The 27,125-nt window shown below is 38.6% G+C and overlaps 1 protein-coding gene across 5 annotated transcripts in view; it reads right to left on the reverse strand.

Annotated features, from left to right (window-relative positions):
* Positions 1-860: 860 nt before the first annotated feature.
* GRXCR1 (glutaredoxin and cysteine rich domain containing 1) overlaps positions 861-27,125 on the reverse strand; it is a 305,190-nt gene continuing 278,925 nt past the window's right edge. For 4 of the 5 annotated variants that reach the window (XR_009519572.1, XR_009519569.1, XR_009519567.1 and 1 more), the window contains one exon: positions 1,153-1,256. Coding sequence is in view for 1 of the 5 variants with exons in the window: in XM_060012623.1 (XP_059868606.1) it covers positions 1,077-1,256; positions 12,378-12,443 (246 nt within the window). In the remaining 4 variants the exon portion in view is untranslated. Of the gene's footprint in view, positions 1,257-12,377; positions 12,444-27,125 lie in introns of all 5 variants that reach the window. The other variant, XM_060012623.1, reaches the window with a different exon arrangement.

Genomic DNA, 27,125 nt, shown 5'->3' on the forward strand with positions numbered 1-27,125 from the left:
TTCTAACCCATCTAGGTTGGCCCTCCTGCTACACATTCCCAGAGCACACTGTACCATTTGTGTAGTATTTCTAAGACTCACCTTGCTTATGATTATTTGTTTAATACTTCCTTCTTTCTTAGAGTGTGAGCTCCATGAAAGCAGAAACCATGCCTTCTACTATGCCTGGATGATTAGAAAGTACTCGGTAAATATTTACAGCTTTTTGTAAAACCAAGATGTAAAATCTTTTAATTACCTTATCACAGATATAGTGAAGGTGATTTGTTAAAACCATTCATAAGGGAATCCATCAGAGTACAGACACATGTACAGGTAGGCATCAGCTAATAATTATAGCAGAAATTCCTTTTGTCCACTTTGCTGATATCGTCTACTATGTTTTCAAACTATGTAATATTTTGTGTCCAGCTCAAGAGAACCATAACAGCATCTTTCTGGAGGGTTTTCAGGGACAACAGCACAAAGCAGATGTTTAAAACAATAAATCCAGATAAGTCTTCTGGCAGCTTTTGTATCATCACTAAGAAATTCATCGGATAACATTAATAATTTATCATTAATATCATCAGCTCCAAGACTACTTTACAGCTTTAAAAATAATTTACTCCTTAAGTATAAGTAAGATCATATTCTTTCCCACTACCCAGAGCTCTCTTCTTCCCTACAGCTGAGGCTCACATAAAATGTATGCATCTGGAGAGTTGAATTAACTCATCCTAAACAATAGGGTGGCATTGCAATAGACACCATTGGATACATTGTATATTTTCTTTAGAAAATCAAACACACATAAGGAACCAGACTTTGGATATCTTGGAATTTTATCAGGCCCTCCATTAATTCCAATTAGAAACCAGGGTCTAGCACAGGGCTTGGCACATAGAAGCGGTTGAATAAACATTTATTTAAAACATCAGTGAAAGTGGTCACAGCAAAAGCTCCAAACAAGGGAAATTCTAATAAACAAAGTTTATTGATTAATCCAGAAACATAGCCATTTTTTTAAAAAAAGTATAAACCAAATTATTGCTTTCAGTCAATGAAACCAGGCGCCCCATGGGTGGGAGCTCTGTTTAACCAACACAGCTCTTACAGCGCTGAAGGCCATTCTCGTTGCAAGCTGTGCACTTCAGGGCCTTGAAAGAGTCCGTAAAGCAGTTTCGAAACACTGACATTTTGCTCCCGTGGCAGATGGAGCACGGAAGAAAGCCGAAGCCTCCACAGGAGGGACACTCATGTGGATGCTGCACTCTCTGGATAGGTGGCGGGGGGACAAGAGAGGATAGAACATGTGTTAGCATGACAACTCCATCAGCCCTCCTGTCTTTCTGTACTGTGGATGGTCATAAAACAATATCGGCATAATATGGCTGGGGACCTGAAATCACCTACCATTGATATACAATAGACGCAGGGAATACACTAACTGAAGTTTCCTTCATTATCTCATTGACGGCCATCAATAGCATAACCTTGGTGTGTAAGGGCTGGTACCTTTCAGGTTAAAGGGCACACACTTCCAGAAATCCATCCTATGAAAGCACATATTTACAAATCAAGTAGTTCAGGAAATGGTCATTTGCATTAAAGGAAAATACTGTAACTTTCCCTTTAGTATCACGTCACAGTTTTATATCTTTGTTTATAGAATAGTAGGACTAATAGTGAGTATGGAAAATCGGAAAACTAAAAGCTGGAGTGGATGAGCCACTGTCAACCGAAGATCCATCATCATACTGCACGTGTGAATAATGCTTTGTATTTTTAAAAGCACTTTCAAATGCATGACTATATAGAGTCTTCCCTCATCCCACCCTTCACACACACTGACACCTTCTTCTGTAAAGCAGCTAATTCAAGCAACATTATCCTCATTTTATATTTAAAGAAACAGGCATAGAAATCTTAAGACATTTATCCAAGTCTGTAAAATTACCCACAGTAGCTATCAGCCTTTCTACCTCAAGTAAAAGTAAAGTACACATGAAAGTATAATGAAATTAACTAGCAAGGATGTTAAGGATATTTTGAAAATTATCCATACGTATTTCTATTTGCTTTTTTGAGCATGTGACCTTTACTGGAGTCTACTAGCGGCATCCACTTGCTGGGGGGAGATTAGGATCGATTACAGAATGAATACAAAGAGAACGTGAGTTAATACCAAGCTTCTGACTTGCAAAATAGGAATTTGCAGCAATGTTTGAAAGCCCACCTTTGTGACAAGAGTAATTGCTAAAGTAAGCTTGGGAAATGTAGACACAGACACACACACGCACACACACAAGCACACTCAAACATACCTTACATACTTAGACATACATACAGATTTTCCCTGGAAGTTCACAACTGTACTTAATAAAGTCTCCAAAAAATCCAACTGAAAAGGTAACCGATTAACTAGGTTTAATCTACCATGTCCCTGGCAAGAAACCTTTTCCCAGAAAACAACTATAATTTTCTCATAATCAGTACTCTGTGGAATGTACTTTGGGAAACAAACATTAAGGATATGATTGCTTTAAAATTTATATATTCCCAGACTACTCTTCAGAGATGCATATTCTGTATATAGTAAGATTTGTTTAGTTACCATTTGACTTTGCTATTATATCAAGATGGCAAAATCCATGGAATATCTTATTTTTAGTAACACAGAATTACCTTGATGGAAAGTAGTGATTGCCAGTCTGAATGACACAAACAAGGAATGTTGTCAAGTTTGTAGATACCCAAAGCTCTTCTAAAAAGTTAGATTGTATGTAGTAATTTAGTTTCTTTGTAACTGGGTTTTTGTCATTTCTTTGTGCAAGGTTGACCAAAAAATGGTGTACCAGACTTACAATTTTGCATGATATAAAAATGTCTTTAGAAAAAAAAACTTTCAGTAAAAACAAAAACAGTGAAGAAAGAGTGTAGTCTAAAAGCAAAACATAGAGAATTAGTAAGTAATGCTATTCTTATCAAATTTTAGAAAGAATATGATACAGTAGATAGGCCATTGACATGCATTAAAGCCATGCCAGAGATTATGTTAAAAATATTTAATGACTTGTACGAAAGAACACCAACTAGTCAGAAAGGACTAATAGGGCCCTGAATCCAGGACTTCACCCATTAGTGCTGGATTGTAAATAGGACTGGATTCCAAGTAGAGTGGGATCATCAGATTTTGCAATTTAAAAAATTGGGACGCCCAGTTAATTTGAATTTCTGACAGACCACAGATAAATTTTTATATAAGTATGTGCCAAATATTTTATGGGACATGCTTAAACTAAAAAAATTATTCATAATTTACAACAGGTTTAAATGTAAGTGGACATCCTATATTGTACCTGGCAATCCTCACAGGGGAGTTGATGACAGGGAAGAGGAGAGCTTCTTGGGAGTCTTGGGGTAGCAGCTATTTACCAACCAGTATAAATTATTTTAATATCTTAACAACCAGTATAAACATGTTTCAATATTTTCAAATTCTTGAATAGCCTATGGTTTTCCCATAAAATATATTTGCAATGGCAAGCAAAGAACAACAAAGCTAGAATACATGTGAGCACTAGGAAGCTTCTTAGGTTCATTCACCAGCGATGTCATTCACTCCAAACACCAGGCTCTAAACACAGAGAATCCAAAATGATAACACAATGCAACACAATTAAAAATTATTGAAACTGAGCAGGACCCTGCAGAACCTTCCTGGGGACAGACACCTCCCCACCCCATCCCCTGGCTCTTGTTTATAGAAAAGCTTTAGCCTCCTAGGCCTTCCCTGAGTTCCAAAGAGCGTATTTAATCAGAGAAGTGAGAAAATGCGGAAACAAATGAAAACAGTTAGGCAAGACAAAATAATAATAGTCTAGCCATAAAACAAAGTCAACGACCCTTAGTTCCTCCTCAAGGGCTAAAGATAATATCCTGAGCCATATCCTGGAGTTGTTTTGCAGATACTAAGACCCCTCACTGCCAACGAGGTGGAAGACGTTAACTGCATGCTGACCTCCAGTATGTAGACTCCAGACAGGTTGGAACCAGAAGGTCGATGATGTTAACTCCCAAAATACCACCCTGTTACCTCACCACCAACCAATCAGGAGGATGTTCACGAGCTGATCAGGCACTCTGTGACCCTCTCCCTCACTTTGTCTTTAAAAACCCTTCCCTGAAGGCCACTGGGGAGTTTGGATCTTTTGAGCATGAGCTGCCCATACTCCTTGCTTGGCCCCATGTTGGGCACCTTACGATAAACGTTGTACTTTCCTTTACCACACGCCAGTATCAGTAGATTGGCTTTACTGCATGGGTGAGTGGACCCAAGTTTGGTTTGGTAACATTATCTTATATCATGGGCCTGGAACATGATTTACAAAAATTACTTTCAAAGGGGCAAAATATCAAATGTTAAATATATAATGAGTCTGCTCTTTCTTAAAGTTTCTCCACAATTCAGAAAAAATAAATTTTCTAAAATGAAGTTAATATATAAATACTAAAAGCCACATTGTTCTTTCTAGAGAGAATCACAAATAGACCAAGGTCATTCTAAAATAACATCATCACTTGCAAACTGGTGGTCACAGAGTTTCTCCCCAGGAATCTCCAGCCATGTGTTTACCAGCACAATGAACATACCAGAAATTGTCAAGCTCTGTTGTCTCAAACTCAGTTTAAATTTGGCTGTCAATTTGAAATTTAGAGACAGAACTTTTCATTAGATTACTCAGTGCTGTAGTCCATACTTTAAACAAACTGGATCTAGTATATCTTTCTTTGCCTTCAAGCTTTCCAAATGGGAAAAGCCCATGGAAGAGTCATTAACCATTACAGATGGTCACTTCAGTTACGATGGTTATTTCTTTGTATTCTAAAACATCTGTTAATTTTATATTTGTAAGATGGTAAAATCAGTTGATTCAACTGATCAAGAACAGGAAGTAATAGAATAATAATAAGAAAAAAATAAATAAATAAAATAAAACAATGTCAGAATCTGTGCAATGCCATGATGAGATATGTCTTTTACTTAAAAGATATGTCTTTTACTTTAATTCACTCATTAAATTGTCTCAACAATTTAATGAGTTAATTCATGTAAAGTGAATAGAATATTGCCTGGCACATTGTAGCTACTTAACAAGACATGATTAGTTATTATTTCACTAATAAATCCTTATTTGAAGAGATTTTTACTAACTGCTGCCTCAAGTTAAATTGCTTGTGGTCACATGACACAACCATTTTCTACCATTCATAGAGTCATTTTATTTAAACACTTCTATATTTAGTCTTCTGGTCTAAAGTGTTACCACTGTAAGAAAGGGAGAGTAAATGTGTTTCAATTCACGTGCAAATTCTGATGTCTTGGAGCACAGTATTGGAAAGATTCTGAGGCCACTTCCACTCAGGAAAAATTAGCTGTTTCAGCCATAAACTTGGGAGAGGAAAGGGATAGCTTACACAGGATGTAGTGTCTCTATCCAATTCTCACACGAACCTGACGTAATAGAGACTATCTCATTTCACAAATGATGAAACAAAGTCTCTTAATGAGTTAAAAAAAATGTTCAGGTCACAGTGGAATTTGAAAATTAGAAATTAGAGAACTCTCTTCAAGAACTATATGCATGCCCTTTCCTCTTTAAGAGTAGTTTTCAACCTTTACTTACATCCATTTTTTCCCAAATAATATATTACATGGGATTCCCAAAACATAAAACCGTTAAAAGGATAAATGCTGCAAATGAAGCAGAAGTGGGGTGGGGGTGGGAGTGGGTCTTGAGGGGACCCACTAAGGCTCCCCCAGTGTTCCACTAGCCTCCAGAAATCCTATTCCTGTTACATCACCCAGTATAAGCTATTCCACTTGTTCTTCTAATAATAGTAAATAATTCAGTCATTCCTAGCCATCTCCTTCAAAGAGCGCTTTTGTTATATTGGAACTCCGGTTCCAACTTAAAAGAGCTCCAACAATGAGAAAGAGCTGGCTTACACTACATGTTCCTGTGTCCTAAGTCCAATACCTCAGTAGACAGCTTTGCCCTCAGTGCAAGATGGAAAAAGAGCTAAAAAATTCCCCGAATTTGAACAGTGTTCCAGGTTGGAGGAAGCAGGAATAACTGAAGTTAACAATAGTCATTATTGGTAGTAACAAAACAGACTTCCACTTTCAATGAAGAGGTTAACAAGAGACACTTTGACCTTCAAGCAATTAAGAAATCTAGGGTAGCTCTTCAGTGTCCTGGAGCCCAGCAAAGCTTGAAACCATGCAGACCTGGCTGAGAATAGCACCCAGTAAGAGAACTAAATCTACGGAGTGTCCCTTTTCTGAATAGTGGTTTCGGTAGAGGCATGTCCCTGGGGGTGGAATTCAAGAAAAAAGGAGTGCAAAATCATCCTCCCTTTTACCTCTTTCTGTTCATATATTCTTGGCAAGGGAATTTAAAAAAATAAAACTCAGTGGTCTCATTCCACAAATTAGTCCACATTGCCAGGAACTGTGCAAGGTGTAGGGGATATAGCAGTGAACCAGAGACCTCCCTGTTCTCTTAGTAGTAGCTCTCAGCTACAAATAAGGATTTATTAGTGAAATAATGATGAATAATGACTAATCTTATTGAGTGGTTACTACATACCAGGCAATGTTCTATTCACTTTACATGATTCACTCATTAAATCTTCTCAACAACCCTTTGAGTAAAAGGCAGATCTCATCATAGTGTTGCAGAGATTCTGACGACATTATTTGAGGATGGCCTTGGTCTATTTGTGATTCCATTTAAAAATGATGATGTAGCTTTTTGTATTCATATATTAATTTTATTTTAGGAAATTTATTTGTGGTCTTCGAATACGTCCACTCCATACTGCAGTCATCTGAACTGAAGCCCCCAAGCATTCCCTAGTCTCTAACAAAGGACCAAGGGGACAAGGGGGGAGTTCATGAATGATTGTCAAATGGGTTTCCTTTGTAGCACAAACTCAAATTTCATAAATATAAAGAGTTTTTGCTGTTATATAACATAGGAACAGGATGCTAAGATCAAGGGTCTTCTGTGTTTTCTTCAAGATCAGGAAATGAATGCACTTCTTATTTCTGAACTCAGATCATCTAACCTTATTTTAGGAGAGCTAGAAAATCTCTTAAGTATTTTACCAAAGAGGAAGCAACTTATCTGAGTCTCCACGACCCCATCATCCAGCTTGTCTATGAAGCAGACTCACTCCATGTAACAGATTATCAAAGAGTGAACACTTGGCATATAATCATCTCTGGATGACTCACCTTTTTCTATGTATTTTGTTTTAAACTATATTCAATAATTTAATTCAGCAAATTCTTGTTAAGTGCCTAATAAACGACTCTCTGTCTGACCTAGCTCTTAATAAACAGAATCGTTCCTGATTAGAGTTCCTAGCATTCTCAATTTGCAGAGCTGGGAAAGAAGCCCCTGAACAAAATGCTGACACAGAGGAAATTTGTTGCTTATATTCCCGAATGCATAAGCCAGATGTACGAGTCTGATTCTTGACCCAATGGGATGTACTGCCACAACCCTACTTAAAAAGATGTTCCAATTCCAGAGAGAGGCAGCCAGAGCACTTGGCCTGATTTCCCAGGTGAGTAGGTGGTACTCTGCTGCTGTAGTCTCTGAACATGCTGCAGCCACCCACCCCACAGAGAAGCAACATCACCCGGAATGGTGCTTCTCCAGGGAGGGTCAGGCCAGTCTTTGATAGCTCCAATGCCTTGTACAGGCAGCCTGTGCCATTTACAGCATCCTCAGTGTATAGCTGGGAATCTTACCTCTGTTCTTCATAAATAACAAATCAGGCTTTACAAGGAAAAATGTACAAAAGTGGACACTATGTTGGCAATCTCACCAGCAATGACAACAAAATGTTTGCTCATATCTTTAAAAGAAACAGCAAGGCAGAAGCTTACTTAGAGCTTCTCTACCATCTGAGATCTTTAATCCAGTACCTGCCATAACAAGGTGATTGCTAATCATCTCAGGGATGCCCTGACTTCCTCTGTGTGGGGAACATCAGGATCAGCTATCCATCTCGGTTATTGTTTGGGGGAAATCCTTAGACATCTCTTCGCTTTTGATCTTTAGCCTGTTTATTTATATAAGTAAATACATAAATATATAAATAAATTTTACCCCCCAATGGTGATTTTATTCATCTTTTTCACCCAAGTGTTCTCTTACATAAAATAATTCTTTTTCTCTTCTTTTTCATTGATTAACTGCTTTGCCTTCTCAAAAACAAACAAACAAAAAACAAAACAGACAAAAAAAAAAACCTTGGATGAAAGAGGATTCATTCATCTATTCACTCAACAAATAATTATTGAGTGCCCATTATTTTCCAATTCCTGTTCTAGGCGCTAGATGTAAAGAACAGAACAAAATAGGCAAGAATCTGTGTCCACGCGGAGCTCATATGTTACTGGGAAGATCCCCTGCAAACTGTCCCAGGAGCAGAACCTGCACTGGTACAGGTAGCCTTATTAAATCCAAGTCTCATACCAGCTATCGCCATATTTCACTTGCTTCTGCTGCTTTTGGCCAGCTCCTCATGTTTGAGGCCACTGACAAGTCTTCATCAGCGAATCAGGCCCCCTCAGGTTCCCCGAGCAATTTTCACTTAGATGGGAAGTATGCTAGAATTCTTGGGCCAGAAAACTTGAAATTTGATTTGCTGACACCGTTTCTGATGACCCAGCTGCAGATGCTAAGCCTCTTTCCTCCTCATTACTGGGGTAACTGCTGAAAACTGGGGCCTGAATTACAAAGACCAGGGTGATGAATTATGCAGCACCCAAGTAACAGCAAATTAGAACTTAGTAGGAGCTGTCTGGTTTCTCTCCGAAGTTATTGCCAATTTTCCCCTCTTCCACAATGCCACACTAGCATAAGATCCAAGTGTTAAAATTCAGTCTGTTTCCTGGACCTAGTACTCTGCCTACCGCCCAGTAAACTTCTCAGCTGGGCCTTGGGTCCTGCCACGTTTGATCAGATTTCCCAGATACCTACATGACACTTAATTTGAGAGTGATGGCCGCATAGATTCATAGTTAAGATTATGGAGTCAGGCTCATTAAAATCATGAATCAAACACTATTTGTAAGGTCTGGAGCAAGTGATTTAATCCTCTGTGCCTCCATTCTCTTGTCTGTAAAACAAGGATAATAATAGAACCCACCTTGCAGAGTTATTGTAACATTTCAATAACTTAATACGTATAATACCAAGAATATTACTTGCTACTTAGTAAGGACTCCAATGTTTCCTACCTCAGGAATATTAAACTCCTGTTTCATTGCCAAAAGCCAACCAGAAGAATGGAATGGGTTTGGATCTGAATCTTGTCCTTTATCCACTTTTCCTGGTTCTTCCGACTGCTTCCCCAAGGCCAGTCTCTTTGCCTGGGTGAGTTTGCCTTAAACCCCAGGCTCCTCACAGGCAGAGTTCAGGGCTTTCTGGATGGCTGCAAATTCTCTACCAGTTTTGTTATATGGACAAAGCAGCCCAACAGAGTTATAACACCTTATAAATCCTATGAACGGTAGAAGCCAGTACCGTACTATTGTATATATTTCAACATTAAGAATAGTTTTAAATGTTTCTGGCTTATTTATGTCATCTGTAGAATTGAGACAGACTTAATGAAGAGCATAAAATCCTCTTTCAAAATTCTTTGAGCTGAGAGAAAGAGAGAGGTTATGTTAATATATAGCATGGCGGTGTTAATCAAGTTGCAGAATTAAGAAATTATAGACTCAAAAGAATAAAGTCTATGAATAACTAAGTCAATCGTCAACCTTTAAAAAGAAGAGTAATGAGGGACATTGACTTTATAAGACTCTAAAAGATGCTTTTAAATCACAGAAATAACAACAGTAGGATATTGATACAATAGGAACAATGGAACGGATTAGAAAGCTCAGACAAAGACCCAGGTACATATGGGGATTTCCTATAATAAAAAATTGGCACAGGGGGCTTCCCTGGTGGCGCAGTGGTTGAGAGTCTGCCTGCCGATGCAGGGGACACGGGTTCGTACCCCGGTCCGGGAAGATCCCACATGCCGTGGAGTGGCTGGACCCGTGAGCCATGGCCGCTGAGCCTGCGCGTCCGGAGCCTGTGCTCCGCAGTGGGAGAGGCCGCAACAGTGAGGGGCCTGCGTACCCCCCCCCCAAAAAGAGCTAATATCTAGAATATAGAAGGATCTTCTGAGAATCAACAACAACAACAAAAAAAGACAATTCCAACACTTTTCATGGGCAAGGATAAGAATACACAACTTACAGAAGAAGAAATTTAAAAATTTAACAAGCATACAAGGAAATGCCCAAACTCAATGGTTATCAGAAAAACATTAATTAAAATGATAAGGCAATATCTCTCTATACCTACTACCCTGGCAAAAATCAGACAACAGAAAATTGGAGAACGATGTAAAACATTGCCAGGAATGTGGGAACATACGAAACCGCTTTCTCCACAGGAGGGAGTGTTGGATGCTGCAAGCATCATGGAGAGCCATCTGGCACTACCTGAAAAACTGGGGATATGCATAAGCTATTACCCAGCGATTCCTACTCTCAGAGAAATCCACAAGCGAACATGGTCAAGGTTGCTCCTTGCAGCACTGTCTGTTTGAGGGAGAAGTTAGAGGACATCAGTGGAAAAAATGAGTAGATAAAAAATATTGGGTGGGCTCCATGCAGCTGCATTGTCCAAAGTAGGAGCCCTCGGTCAGATATGGTTAATTAGTTTATTTATTTTAAAATTTGTATTTAATTTTACTTGACTTGAATTTAAACTTAAATCAAGTAAAGTTAAATAAAATTAAAAATTCAGTTCTTCAGTCGCATTAGCTACATTCTAAGCGCTCAACAGCCACATGCAGCCAGTGACTACTGTTTTGGATAGTACAGATATAAAAGAGTTCCATCATCAAAGGAAGTTCTATTCAACAGTGATGTTGTGGGAAAGTACACAGCAGTTAGAAGAAATGGATTAAAGGTTCGCATAGCAATATCGATGGTTCTTAAAAGCATAGTGCCTAAGAAAATAATTTGAAACACAATTAGGCACATTACATGACATCATTTGTAAGAGTAAAAATGTGCAGAGAAAATAATAATACATATTAACCAAGTTTAATCACTTAAATAAAACATACATATTAACCCAAATTGATGGTTTCATGGAGTTGGAGTAGAGTACAGGGACAAAAGGAAAGAAATGAACCCACCCATACAGATTTTAGAGCTGAGAGGAATTTTAGATTATCAAGTACACACCCTCATTGTGTTTGTCTTTCTCGGTAAAATTACTATATGAATAAAACATGATTCCTAACACCAAGTAGTATATAGTTCATTTGGGACATGAATTAAATGCCCAAAGACAAGTAATACAAAAATTAAAAGACTTTGATAAGCACCTAAGAAAAAGAGGGATACAGGAATGCAAAGGTGTGAGAGATCAGGAATGATGTGGGGAAGAGGTGATACTGCAGATGGGCCTTGAAGATGGTGAAGGGGAATGAGGAAATGGAACAATAGCAGGCTTGCACAAAGGAATGGTGGTAAAAAACCACGAAGTGGAAGGAATGGTAGAGAATCAGAAATGAGGTCAGCAAAGGAGATTGGACCAAAAAGAGCTGGCGTGGCACAATAGATACCATGTAACCATATTGCATAGTTCCCCTGGGAAAGTCTGGGTTCAGGTTCACTGCCACAGAATAATTATTAATGCACCCTTTTCACTCTCAAGGTGTCCCAGTTTAGACTATAAAATATATATATATTTTATCCTACATATAGAGAGAAGTAGGCTGAGAAAATACTGGAGCAGAGAGGTATTAAGGGTTTCCTGGTTGCATATTCATTTGATACATCATATATTTGAATAAGTATTTCTCAGATGTTGTCATCATAAATATAGGAACAAAATTAAAAGGTGCACTTTTGGAGAAATAACTTTTTCTCTAATCTTTAGAAATGATGAGCTGGTCTGTAGGAAAAATAAAATAATTTAAATAAAAAATTTTATATGTGCTTCAAGATAATGGCCTGACATGAAACACCTCATCAACATCTCTATAACAGAGAATTAGGCTCTAATAAAGCCTACTGGAATTTTCACCTAATACTACGAGGTTGTTAGACACTAACACTAAAGTCACTCTAGCTGGAGGAAACCTCACCATAGGTGGTAGCAAATTAAAACCGCCACATGTATCCTGTTATATATTTGTAAGAACACAGAGGAAAATTCAATTAGGAAAACTCAATTACAATCAGAGTGTGTTGAATGTTTTGATTACTAAAAATAAGTTGCTAAAAGGACAATTACCTCAATTTTGGTTAAGAGGTCTTGCAGTTCTCCTGATTCATTCATTGACAAAATTTTCTCAGCACCCTATTAACAAGAGAGGGTGGGGGAGAAAGAAAATCCATTTTGTTAGTATTTGAGAAAACAAAGTTCTAGCCAGGAAAGTTTAACTCACAAAATACTGAACAGGATTTTTCCCTTCAGATCTAAGTAAACTCAGAACCAGGAGGCCAAAGAGGAGAGGAAATTTCTCTCTCCTTTCACATACTCTCCCATCTAGTAAGGCTAATTGTGGGCAAAAGGAGGACTGCCAGCAGAAGGTGAGTACTGGGAAGTCCATCCATGCCTGTCAGACGAAGTCCCGAGATGGAAGGTTCCAGCACACCCTTCAGAGCTGTTCAGGGACCCTAAGCCAGCCACCTGGGAAAGGAAGCCTCTGAGCAAATCCCCAGCCTGGGCTGCCTCTGCCCTGTTCCAGGCAGTCCTGGACATGCCCCACTCAGAATCCTTAGAATCCATGTCCTTAAGGACATGCCCTCCTTAATGCTATTAAGATAACAGCAGCTAATAATAATGATAATGATAATAAAAGTAATAACCACCCACAGTAATTAAGCACATATTAGGAGCCAGGCATCCAACATCATCTAATCTGATGTGCTAGGCTCACTTAATGGTAGAAATTGAGCCTCTGTGAGATTAAATAACAATTGCAAGGTCACCCAGAGAGAAAGCAGAGTGGGAATTTGAACACAGGCAGGGGAATTACTCCAGAGTCAATGGAGTAAGACTCTACTTAAAAATGAGAACCTGGGCTTCCCTGGTGGTGCAGTGGTTGAGAGTCTGCCTGCCGATGCAGGGGACGCGGGTTCGTGCCCCGGTCCGGGAAGATCCCGCATACCACGGAGCGGCTGGGCCCGTGAGCCATGGCCGCTGAGCCTGTTCGTCCGGAGCCTGTGCTCCACAGCGGGAGAGGCCACAACAGTGAGAGGCCCACGTACCGCAAAAAAAAAAAGAAAAAAAGTGAACTTTACCTAAAAATGCAAGAGGGAGGAGATATGGGGATATATGTATATGTATAGCTGATTCACTTTGTTATAAAGCAGAAACTAACACACCATTCTAATGCAATTATACTTCAATAAAGATGTTTTTAAAAAAAAAACAACTTTACTGTGAAAATGAGAACTGGGATGATGTACGCACTTTCCAACAAACTAATCATGTTTCTTTGAACTACCCCATTTTCCTTTCCTTTCCAGCCTCTTCTTACCTTCTCCCACTCTACTTCTCAACATGCAGTCATAGAGGCCATAGAAGGAAGAAGCTATTCTTTCTCTTTTTTTTTTCTTTTAAAGAAAACAGACATTTATTTTTCACAGTTCTAGAGGTGGGAAGTCCAAGATTAGGGTGCCAGCATGGTCTGGTTCTTTTTTTTTTTTTTCTATAACATCTTTATTGAGGTATAATTGCTTTACAGTGGTATGTAAGTTTCTACTGTATAACAAAGTGGATCAGCTATAGGTATACATGTATCCCCATATCTCCTCCCTCTTGCATCTCCCTCTCACCCTCCCTATCTCACCCCCTCTAGGTGGTCACAAAGCACCAAGCTAATCTCTCTGTGTTATGTGGCTGCTTCCCACTAGCTATCTATGTTACATTTGGTAGTGTATATATGTCCATGCCACTCTCTCACTTCATCCCAGCTTGCCCTTCCCCCTCCCCATGTGCTGAAGTCCATTCTCTACGTCCATGTCTTTACTCCTGTCCTGCCCCTAGGTCCTTCAGAAACTTTTTTTTTTTAGATGCCATATATATGTGTTAGCATTAGGTATTTGTTTTTCTCTTTCTGACTTAATTCACTCTGTATTACAGACTCTAGGTCCAACCACCTCACTACAAATAAATCAATTCCGTTTCTTATTATGGCTGAGTAATATTCCATTGTGTATATGTGCCACATCTTCTTTATCCATTCATCTGTCGATGAACACTTAGGTTGATTCCATGTGCTGGCTATTGTAAATAGAGCTGCAATGAACATTGTGGTACATGACTCTTTGAATTATGGTTTTCTCAGGGTATATGCCCATGAGTGGTAACGCTGGGTCGTATGGTAGTTCTATTTTCAGTTTTTTAAGGAACCTCCATACTGTTCTCCATAGTGGCTGTATCAATTTACATTCCCACCAACAGTGAAGGAGGGTTCCCTTTTCTCCACACCCTCTGCAGCATTTATTGTTTCTAGATTTTTTGATGATGGCCATTCTGACTGGTGTGAGGTGATATCTCATTGTAGTTTTGATTTGCATTTCTCTAATGATTAGTGATGTTGAGCATCCTTTCATGTGTTTGTTGGCAATCTGTGTATCTTCTTTGGAGAAATGTCTATTTAGGTCTTCTGCCCATTTTTGGATTGGATTGTTTGTTTTTCTGATATTGAGCGGCATAAGCTGCTTGTATATTTTGGAGATTAATCCTTTGTCAGTTGCTCTGTTTGCAAACATTTTCTCCCATTCTGAGGGTTGTCTTTTCGTCTTATTTGTGCTTTCCTTTGCTGTGCAAACTTTTAAGTTTCATTAGGTCCCATTTGTTTATTTTTGTTTTTATTTGCATCACTCTAGGAGGCGGGTAAAAAAGGATCTTGCTGTGATTTATGTCATAGAGTGTTCTTCCTAAGTTTTCCTCTAAGAGTTTTATAGTGTCTGGCCTTACATTTAGGTCTTTAATCCATTTTGAGTTTATTTTTGTGTATGGTGTTAGGGAGTGTTCTAATTTTATTCTTTTACGTGTAGCTCTCCAGTTTTCCCAGCACCACTTAATGAAGAGGGTGTCTTTTTTCCATTGTACGTTCTTGCCTCCTTTGTTGTAAAGTAGGTGGACTATAGGCGCATGGGTTTATCTCTGGACTTTCTATCCTGTTCCATTGATCTATATTTCTGTTTTTCTGCCAGTACCATACTGTCTTGATTACTGTAGCTTGGTAGTATAGTCTGAAGTCCGGGAGCCTGATTACTCCAGCTCTGTTTTTCTTTCTCAAGAATTGCTTTGGCTATTCGGGGTCTTTTATGTTTCCATACAAATTGTGAAATTTTTTGTTATTGTTCTGTGAAAAATGCCACTGGTAGTCTAATAGGGATTGCATTGAATCTGTAGATTGCTTTGGGTAGCATAGTCATTTTCACAATGTTGCTTCTTCCACTCCAAGAACATGGTACATTTCTCCATCTGTTGTATCATCTTTAATGTCTTTCATCAGTGTCTCATGATTTTCTGTATACAGGATTTTTGTCTCCTTAGGTAGGTTTATTCCTAGGTATTTTATTCTTTTTGTTGAAATGGTAAATGGGAGTGTTTCCTTAATTTCTCGTTCATATTTTTCATCATTAGTGTATAGGAATGCAAGAGATTTCTCTGCATTAATTATGTATCCTACTACTTTACTAAATTCATTGATTAGCTCTAGTAGTTTTCTGGTAGCATCTTTAGGATACTCTATGTATAGTATCATGTCGCCTGCAAACAGTGACAGTTTTACTTCTTTTCTGATATGGATTCCTTCTATTTCTTTTTCTTCTCTGATTGCTGTGGCTAAAAGTTCCAAAACTACGTTGAATAATAGTGGTGAGAGTGGACAACCTTGTCTTTTTCCTGATCTTAGTGGAAATGGTTTCAGTTTTTCACCATTGAGAACGATGTTGGCTGTGGGTTTGTCATATATGGCCTTTATTACATTGAGGTAAGTTCCCTCTATGCCTACTTTCTGGAGGGTTTTTATTATAAATGGGTGTTGAATTTTGTTGAAAGCTTTTTCTGCATCTATTGAGATGATCATATGGTTTTTCTCCTTCAATTTGTTAATATGGTGTATCACATTGATTGATTTGCATATATTGAAGAATCCTTGCATTCCTGGGATAAACCTCACTTAATCATGGTGTATAATCCTTTAAATGTGCTGTTGGAAACTGTTTCCTAGTATTCTGTTGAGGATTTTTGCATCTATGTTCATCAGTGACATTGGGCTCTAGTATTCTTTCTTTCTGTCATCTTTGTCTGGTTTGGGTATCAGGGTGATGGTGGCCTCGTAGAATGAATTTGGGAGTGTTCCTCCCTCTACTATATTTTGGAAGAGTTTGAGAAGGTTAGGTGTTAGATATTCTCTAAATGTTTGATAGAATTTTCCTGTGAAGCCATCTGGTCCAGGGCTTTTGTTTGTTGGAAGATTTTTAATCACAGTTTCAATTTCAGTGCTTGTGATTGGTCTGTTTATATTTTCTATTTCTTCCTGGTTCAGCCTCGGAAGGTTGTGCTTGTCTAAGAATTTGTCCATTTCATTAGCATATAGTTGCTTGTAGTAATCTCTCATGATCCTTTGTATTTCTGCAGTATCAGTTGTTACTTCTCCTTTTTCATTTCTAATTCTATTGATTTGAGTCTTCTCCCTTTTTTTCTTGATGAGTCTGGCTAATGGTTTATAAATTTTGTTTATCTTCTCAAAGAACCAGCTTTTAGTTTTATTGATCTTTGCTATTGTTTCCTTCATTTCTTTTTCATTTATTTCTGATCTGATATTTATGATTTCTTTCCTTCTGCTAACTTAGGGTTTTTTTAATTCTTCTTTCTCTAATTGCTTTAGGTTTAAGGTTAGGTGACTTATTTGAGATTTTTCTTGTTTCTTGATGTAGGATTGTATTGCTATGAACTTCCCTCTTAGAACTGTTTTTGCTGCATCCCATAGGTTTTGGGTCATCGTGTCTTCATTGTCATTTGTTTCCAGGTATTTTCTGATTTCCTCTTTGATTTCTTCAGTGACCTCTTTGTTCTTTAGTAGTGTATTGTTTAGCCTCCATGTGTTTCTATTCTTTACAGATTTTTTTCTGTAATTGATATCTAGTCTTATAGTATTGTGGACAGAAAAGATACTGGATACGATTTCAATTTTCTTAAATATACCAAGGCTTGATTTGTGCCCCAGATATGATCTATCCTGGAGAATGTTCCATGAACACTTGAGAAGAAAGTGTATTCTGTTGTTTTTGGATGGAATGTCCTATAAATATCAATTAAGTTCATCTTGTTTAATGTGTCATTTAAACCTTGTGTTTCCTTATTTATTTTCGTTTTGGATGATCTGTCCAGTGATGAAAGTGGGAATGTTAAAGTCCCCTACTATTACTGTGTTACTGTCAATTTCCCCTTTTATGGCTGTTAGCATTTGCCTTATGTATTGAGGTGCTCCTATGTTGGGTGCATAATTATTTACAATTGTTATATCTTCTTCTTGGATTGATCCCTTGATCATTATGTAGTGTCCTTCTTTGTCTCTTGTATTAGTCTTTATTTTAAAGTCTATTTTGTCTGATATGAGAATTGCTACTCCAGCTTACTTTTGAATTCCATTCACATGGAATATCTTTTTTCATTCCCTCACTTTCAGTCTGTATGTGTCCCTGGGTCTGATGTGGGTCTCTTGTAGACAACATATATACGGGTCTTGTTTTTGTATCCATTCAGCCAGTCTATGTCTGTTCGTTGGAGCATTTATTCCATTTACATTTAAGGTAATTATTGATATGTATGTTCCTATTACCATTTTCTTAATTGTTTTGGGTTTGTTACTGTAGGTCTTTTCCTTCTCTTATGTTTCCTGCCTAGAGAAGTTCCTTTAGCATTTGTTGTAAACCTGGTTTGGTGGTGCTGAATTCTCTTAGCTTCTGCTTGTTTGTAAAGGTTTTAATTTCTCCATTGAATCTCAATGAGATCTTTGCTGGGTAGAGTAATCTTGTTTGTAGGTTTTTGTCTTTCATCACTTTAAATATGTCCTGCCACTCCTTTTAGGCTTGCCAAGTTTCTGCTGGAAGATCAGCTGTTAACCTTGTGGGGGTTCCCTTGTATGTCATTTGTTGCTTTTCCCTTGCTGCTTTTAATATTTTTTCTTTGTATTTAATTTTTGATAGTTTGATTAATATGTGTCTTGGCATGTTTCTCCTTGGATTTATCCTGTATGGGACTCTCTGTGCTTCCTGGACTTGATTGACTATTTCCTTTCCCATATTAGGGAAGTTCTCAACTATAATCTCTTCAAATATTTTCTCAGTCCCTTTGTTTTTCTCTTCTTCTTCTGGGACCCCTATAATTCAAATGTTGGTGCATTTAACGTTGTCCCAAAGGTCTCTGAGAGTGTCCTCAATTCTTTTCATTTTTTGTTTTTATTCTACTCTGTGGTAGTTATTTCCACTATTTTAATCTTCCAGGTCACTTATCCTTTCTTCTGCCTCAGTTATTCTGCTATTGACTCCTTCTAGAGGATTTTTAATTTCATCATCATTGTTTGTTTGCTCTTTAGTTCTTCTAGGTCCTTGTTAAACGTTTCTTGTATTTTCTCCATTCTATTTCCAAGATTTTGGATCCTCTTTACTGTTGTTACTCTGAATTCTTTTTCTGGTAGACTGCCTATTTTCTCTTCATTTGTTTGGTCTGGTGCATTTTTACCTTGCTGCTTCATCTGCTGTATATTTCTCTGTTTTCTCATTTTGCTTACCTTACTGTGTTTGGGGTCTCCTTTTCACAGGCTGCAGGTTTGTAGTTCTCATTGTTTTTGGTGTCTGTCCGCAGTGGGTAAGGTTGATTCAGTGGGTTTTGTAGGCTTCCTGGTGAGAGGACGAATGCCTGTGTTCTGGTGGATGAGGCTGGATCTTGTCTTTCTGGTAGGCAGGACTGCGTCTGGTGGTGTGTTTTGGGGTGTCTGTGAACTTAATATGATTTTAGGCAGCCTCTCTGCTAATGGATGGGGTTGTGTTCCTGTCTTGCTAGTTCTTTGGCATAGGGTGTTCAGCACTGTAGCTTGCTGGTCGTTGAGTGGAGCTGGGTCTTAGCACTGAGATGGAGATCTGTGGGTGAGCTTTCACCATTTGATATTGCATGGGGCTGGGAGGTCTCTGGTGGGCCAATGTCCTAAACCCAGCTCTCCCACCTCAGAGTCTCAGGTCTGACATCTGGCCGAAGCACCAAGACACTGTCAGCCACACGGCTTAGGCTTATAAAAATGCATCAAGCATCCACTGCATGGAAGTCTGATTTTCTCCTGTTGTAATTCACTTTCCAGTCCTTGCAGACTAGCTGTATTAGGTCACTCTTCTGATGCTCAGCAAGGCTGCTCACCACTCCAGTCAGCAGCTCATTTCCCCAAAGTTATTATTTCTAATCAAAGGCAGAGACCACATCTGCCTTTTTCACATCATATCCCTGGCAAATAGGTGTGGAATCCATTTTTGATCCATCAACAAGACAAACAGAAATACCATCACATAAAAAATACTTCTTGGATTTCTCTTTGTGCTGGGTAGGGTGGAAAACACAAAGACTAATTTAAAAAATAAAAAGGCCCTAGTGTTAGGAGATTACAATTTTTTTTATGTAAACACACAACCAAGTAACCCACAATGTAGAATGGGAAATAACTGCCAAATGTTAATGATGCAGAAAAGATGAGCCAGGAGATCCTAGCAGGGAGGAAAAAAGATCTGCTTATGGAAAAGACTTTCTGATGTTGGTAGCATTTGATGTGGACCTTGAAGATTAAGTGAGGTTTCTAAGGGTAGGCAAGTCAGGCAGAGATGTACAGGAGTCTTTAGTTCTGGGTTTCATTTACTTCAGTTTATTTTACATAACTCAGATCATCTTAATCACCATCAGGAATGTCAACTTGATAAATTAACAAAGTACAATGAATGAATACACAGGGTTACAGGGAACACATGTAGCCCTATGAGGCAAGTTATATTCTTTCATTTGTCGGTGGTTTTGCCAGGAATACAGACATGAGAACAAAGTAAGGAGTGCACCAAAACAAAACATTAAAGCCTAAAGCACAATAACTGGTAATATTTTACTTTCGCTACATTCTATTTCTTTTATGAGTTAGCTAAGCTAAAATGCGAGAAGCCTCAGGGAATTTGGTACGTGAACTAAGCAGTAAGGAGAATATGTGGCTCATTTTTCTTCAAAGAAAATGTACCCCAGTGACTCCAAAGAATATAAATGTACCAGCACAGCTATCATACATCTGCTTCCCAGATCTTTTCTTACCTTAGCAGGGTGCCTTAGTTCACTGTTTAGAATACCATGCACAGGCCAGGAAAGGACTATCACACTACCCCTAGATATGTGAAATTTGCTCTCCTCAGCCAAATCATTCCAGCACCATCAGTATACCACCAGCACCATCAGCACCATTCCAGCACCTCAGCCAAATCATTCCAGCACCATCAGTACCATCAGCACCATCCAGCAGATTCCACATTTCAGGAGAAACTCAGGCTCTGCTCACATCAAGCAATGTAACTAAAGGCCTGAGAGTCGATGCTCTTGGAGACACCTGGGTGCCGAGTGCACAGGTGGTGGACCAAGTGCTTAAGATGGGAAAAAACTCTGCTCTCTAACAAAGAACTGGGAGCTGAGTATCTCCAACCTCTCACTGTGGCTTCCACCCACAGGTCCGCGTGGCCAGCCCTCAGCTGGTTTCCTGGGGAGGAACCCTCTGGTTCCTGTGCTACCGACTGAGCAGATACAATAGCCAAAACCCCTTGCTTCTCCATGGGGTTCCACATCCCCACCCTCCACCTGATCTTGTCCTTGCTGAACCTAAGTGTGAGATCCTACAGGACAAGGAAATCAGATGGTGTCCTCTCTGCTCTTGGGGAGCAGCAGCAGGATGGGGATCTCAGCCTAGTCGGCAAGTTTTAGGGAAAACTTAGATCCCTCCCATCCTGAGACTTGAGACGTTTACCAGGGTAACTCCCAACCTGACCTGTCTGCACTGCATTTACATATTCCAAAGATCTTATTCCCTGCAGTTTTCTATCAAAAGCTTTCCAATGATTACTTGGCCTATAATGAAACTCTTGTGTCCACAAAAGGGAGTATATTTCCTTAAGTATCAACATTCTTAGGAAATAATATTTTCCTGGCTGGTATTTGGCTAAGAATGTCACATATGAGTTTGTTACTTTTAAAATATAACCCCACATCCAATTCCATGCAAGTGGAAATTAATTAATCATTCTATTACTTGGCACAGTTTACCAAGACTGACAAGATATCTATGGAAATATTTCTAGTATATTTTTCAATTAATTTAGAATCATTTTTTTCTGAAAATTAATACCTTCCTGAAAATAATGAATAATAGTGATGTGTTAAGTGGTTTACAGACACTGGCTCTTTTAAACGTCAGTGAGAATTAAGTATTATAATTACAATTTTTGAAATGAAAAAACTACATTTCTCCGAAGAAGACATACAGATGGCCAACAAACACATGAAAAGATGCTGAACATCACGAATTATTAAAGAAATGCAAACCAAAACTACAACGAGGTATCACCTCAAACTGGTCAAATGGCCAATATCAAAAAATCTACAAACGATAAATGCTGGAGAGGGTGTGGAGAAAAGGGAACCCCCATGCACTGCTGGTAGGAATGTAAATTGATACAGCCACTATGGAGAACTGTATGGAGATTCCTTAAAAAAATAAAAATAGGGCTTCCCTGGTGGTGCAGTGGTTGAGAGTCTGCCTGCCGATGCAGCGGACACAGGTTCGTGCCCTGGTCCAGGAAAATCCCACATGCCGTGGAGCAGCTGGGCCCATGAGCCATGGCCGCTGAGCCTGCGCGTCCGGAGCCTGTGGTCTGCAACGGGAGAGGCCACAACAGTGAGAGGCCTGCGTAGCACACACACACACACACACAAAAAAAAACCTAAAAATAAAACTGCCATATGACCCAGAAATCCCACTACTGGGCATATACCCAGAGAAAACCATAAATCAAAAAGACACATGCACCACAGTGTTCACTGCAGCACTATTTACAATAGCCAGGCCATGGAAGCAACCCTAAATGTCCATCAAGAGAGGAATGGATAAAGAAGATGTGGTATATATATATATATGATGTGGAATATATATATTCTATATATACAATGGAATATTACTTGGACATAAAAAGGAACGAAACTGGGTCACTTGTAGCGACATGGATGGACCTAGAGACTGTCAAACAGAGTGAAGTAAATCAGAAAGAGAAAAACCAATATCGTATATTAACGCATATATGTGGAATCTGAAAAAAGTTGGTACAGAGGATCTTGCTTACAAAGCAGAAATAGAGACACCAATGTAGAGAATAAACATATGGATACCAAGGGGGAAGGTCAGGGGGTGGGATGAAATGGGAGATTGGGATTGACATATATACTGTTGATACTATGTATACAATAGATAACTAATGAGAACCTACTGTATAGCACAGGGAACTCTACTCAGTGCTGTGTGGTGACCTAAATGAGAAGGAAATCCAAAAAAGAGGGGATATATGTATATGTACAGCTGATTCCCTTTGCTGGCAGTATAAACTAACACAATATTGTAAAGCAACTATGTCCAATAAAAATTTAAAAAGAAAAGAAAAAACTAAAATTTGAAGAGAATAAGGAAGGTACCCCAGGCCTTTCAGTTAATCAATACAAGGCCTGGACAGATCTTGAATTCAGGTCACGCTGACTCCAAAACCCACACTTTTTCCATTGTGCCAGCATACTTCCTGCTCACTGATACAACATAATTGTATTAGTGGGAAAATGATAACTTCTCGTCTGGGGAGCATGACAATCTGTGGGTACACCTCTCTGCTGACTAGGTGCCCAAGAAGGTCAAGCGAATGAGAGATTTCACAGCAATGACTCCAAACAGAAAGAGAAGCTATAGCACATCCCAGTTTTTTTTTTTTTTTATCTCAGCACCACGCATTATTCAGTTATTTCAATATGCCAAGAAAGGACCTATTTCATTAACCTTCCAAACATGAAATTAGCTCTATTCTCAGTCACCACTTCCCACCTTAAAATTCTGAGCAGTGAGCTATGACATGTGAACAAGCCACTTTATTTTACGTGTGACAAGCTTCTCGAAGATAAGACTGTTTATATAACCTTTCCTCATATATGTATTACCAAAGAAGAGACTCACAGCTTTGGAGGAGATGGTATTACACAAAAGATCACACAAATAAATGTAAATTTATCTGTCATAAATACTACAAAAGAGACATTGACACAAGATGCTGTGAAAGCATATAATACGGTGATTTTAACCTACTCAAGAAGGTTAGGGAAAGTTCTCTCCATAAAGTAATGATTAAGTTGTTGTCTTTAATGATAGTTAACTGAGCACAGAGATAGAAAGGAGGAAGGATATTAATTTCCAGGGCAATAAGGTTACCAAACATTATACATGCATGTCCCTTTGGGGTCACCATTTTCTCCAGTTCAAGATAAGAAAAGCTATATTCAATGAAACTTTCTATGAGATTCTGTACTGTATTTTGATTTGGTGCCCTGGAGGAAATATAGGTAAGACACAAGGCCACAGCATAAGCAATATATTTTATAAGCTGAAGAAAACAATAGATTGGTATAAACCAGCTTGGATTTAGCACTCTTCTAGATCTCTGGAAAGAATTGCTAGGTCAAGAGTTTCCAAACACCATTATCAAAAAATCAAAATACAAACATCTAAGTATTTTTCTCTCAAATACAAAATTATGTAAAATTGCACATACAGATATTAGCTATCTCCATGTTGATATTCAGGTTTCCTTTGCTGTGCAGAAGCTTTTTAGTCTGATGTAGTCCCACTTGCCTATTTTTGCAACCAAAGGTTTTTTGAATAAGACTCCGGATTAAATCCTAGTGCCTCCCTTACAAATTAATTTAACTTGGACAAAGACGCTTTAAGACTCAGTTTCCTTATTTGTAAATTGGGTATAAAAATGCGTACAGCGTTGTTAGAAAGATGACACGAGATGATGTGAGTCTAGAACATTGTATGATACATGATAGGAGTTCAATAAATAGTAGTTGTTTATTTATTTATTATTATTATTATTCAACTCCCTGAGAACATTTATAACTTAGAATCAACTTCAAGCTCTCAAAATTTGGTCCACAAACATTTTCCATCTAGAGTCAATAAATAATAAAAGGTAAATGCAAATCAACAAGAGTCCTACTTTATTTTGGGGTAATGTCACCATAAAGTGAAAGAGAATGTAATAAGGGTGGGGGGGGGGCTCATGTAAAACATTGGGATGAAAGACTGAATTGTGTAACTTATTAAAAAGAAAAGGTGATACAACATTTGAGGACTTTCCAGACCATAAAGGTTCTCAGTTAAGTTGTAGAATGGCTAAAGTATTCTTTATTATGGGGGATTTAACTAGCTTTCCACTAGGACTCTAAAGAGTCAAAAAGGAAGCAGAGTTAGTGAAAAACACTGCTGAAGAAAATTGAGTTGATTATTTTTCTGGGACAACATGGATATTTAATCACTCAGCAGGAAAAATGTTTGAGAAAGATTCATATGGTGAGAGTTATTGAGAAACATAATTAGTTGATCAAAATGTCAATTAAAATTTCATAAATAGGAGGGAGCTCCTACTTGAATGGGACTTAATCCCAGATGGGATCCAAGGATGTTTAGACACAGATAGGTTACTAAAGACTCATCACTGAAGCTTATACATTCAATACAAATTACTTTATTTTAAATATTACTATCTCAGTAAAATTATCAGAAGATTGAGGCACCACCCCTACCTAGTTGCTACCTATAAAGACTTCTCTGTAGTGAAGTTCATGTTCATGAAGTAAAGTAGATATCCCATTTTTATAAAGTTCTACAATGCAAAAGAGTCATGGGGTTGTCTAATAATTTTGTTTGTTCAATTCATAAGAATAACCCAATGCATATTTCAGGATCCCAGAAGGAAACTGGGGTGTCCAAAGAGTTTAACTGAAGGGCATTTAATGAAGGGCTCAACTACAGAAGCATGGACAGCATTAAGTAAACCAACAGGTTTGATGAAGCACCCAGGTGCTGGCAAAAACAGGAAGCTGTTACTACACTGGAGTCTAATGTTCATGAGGAAGGTGTTGTTATTACAGAACCCAACAAAAGATGTAGCCGTGGGAAAGAAGCCAAGAGGAACTCAGGGTCTGCTCAAACTGCACCTCAGAATGAAGGGACCAAAGAAAATAAATACCTCTGTATCCTGCCTCACTCAGATATCCTGCTCTAGCCTCCCTCTGACTGATGTCAGAGGACAAAGGCATTTGAGTGGTGCAGTCTGTAACGTTTTCCCAGAGCAGGCTAGAGAAGGGGAGAGAATGAATCTGGAAAAGAAAATCGAAAGTAATGAACCCATCCAGCAATGAATCAGATGATTCCTTCTTTCATTCTACTGGGGTTGATCCCTATTAGAGTCCATTTATTATGTGTCTTCAGAACAAGAGAATAAGGATGATGATCATCTTCCTTTAATTCTAAGGGGAAGGAAATCATATGGGTAACAGAATATGTTGGGAAGGATGTAGCTTTGGGGTTAAAATAGTGGGCTCGGGCTTCCCTGGTGGGAGAGTCCGGGGTTCGTGACCCGGTCCGGGAAGATCCCACATGCCGTGGAGCGGCTGGGCCCATGAGCCATGGCCGCTGAGCCTGCGCGTCCGGAGCCTGTGCTCCACAACGGGAGAGGCCACAACAGTGAGAGGCCCGCATACCACAAAAAAAAAAAAAAAAAAAAAAAATAGTGGGCTCAGCCACTGATTAAAATCTGTCTCTGCTACTTTTCTGGTGTGTGAGTTTGGGCAGTTAACCCCTCCAAACCTCAGCTTTCTCAGCTATACAATGAAGAGAAAAATATCTCTATCATGTAGGTTGTAAGAAATAAATGAGATAATGCCTGTTACGTGCTTAGCATTGTGCCAGGCCTTGGAAATGAGAATATTTGTTTCTTCTTGTTGTTGTTTTCAGCACACTAGCAGAAGAAATGTATTTTCCATTTAGTTTAATTCCAAAGATGTGTTTGGAAAGACTCATTGTCAATTGCTTTCTTTTTTGAAATGAACTGCAGTGACCTTCTCATAGGGGGACTATCCTTCTTCTATATTAATAGTGTAGATAGAATACTAATTACCTCTGCTCCACTATCACCATCCATGCTCCGTTCTCCTTTTTAGTTAGAAAATCCCCTGAGAATTCTTTGGGCAGATCATATAGTGAAATCCTATTTTTCTCAGCCTCTGTGTGGTTAGGTGCAGCCAAAAGACTGAGTCCTTGCCAGTGAGACGTGAGCAGAAGTAACGCATTCAGCTTCCAAGCCATACTCCTAAAAGCAGGTAGATCATCCTATACTTACTGTCTTTTTTTACCTTTTCATAAGCTGGAAAAAAATGTGATGGAGCTTTTCTGAACCATGAAGTGAGGACTCACACTGAAGGGAGGTGCAATAAGTTAGAAGAATCACTCTTAGAGAAGAGACAATCTGTACCCCTGCACCACCTCCAACTCAGACTTCTTTGAGAGACAAATAAATATCTACCTTGTTTAAACCAATAACCTATGCATGATTCACATAGAGGATAGAAAAATAGATAGATACACAGACTTATACAGATGTATAGGTATAAATATATATTCGTATAGGTATATATGTGCATAGATATACATATATATATATATATAGAGAGAGAGAGAGAGAGAGAGAGAGAGAGAGAGATTTATGTGGAGATGAGACAGAGGTAGAGATGAAGAGACAGGATGAGGATGACATCAGAGAGAGTGAGTTGGAGGCCAACCCAAACTCTTGGGTACTGCCCAAAATTTAAGATTTTTTTTTAGCTACAAGATTTAGGAAAAAAGTAAAT

The sequence above is a fragment of the Delphinus delphis genome, chromosome 5 (genome assembly GCF_949987515.2).
Source record: "Delphinus delphis chromosome 5, mDelDel1.2, whole genome shotgun sequence".
Taxonomy (NCBI): Eukaryota; Metazoa; Chordata; class Mammalia; order Artiodactyla; family Delphinidae; genus Delphinus; species Delphinus delphis.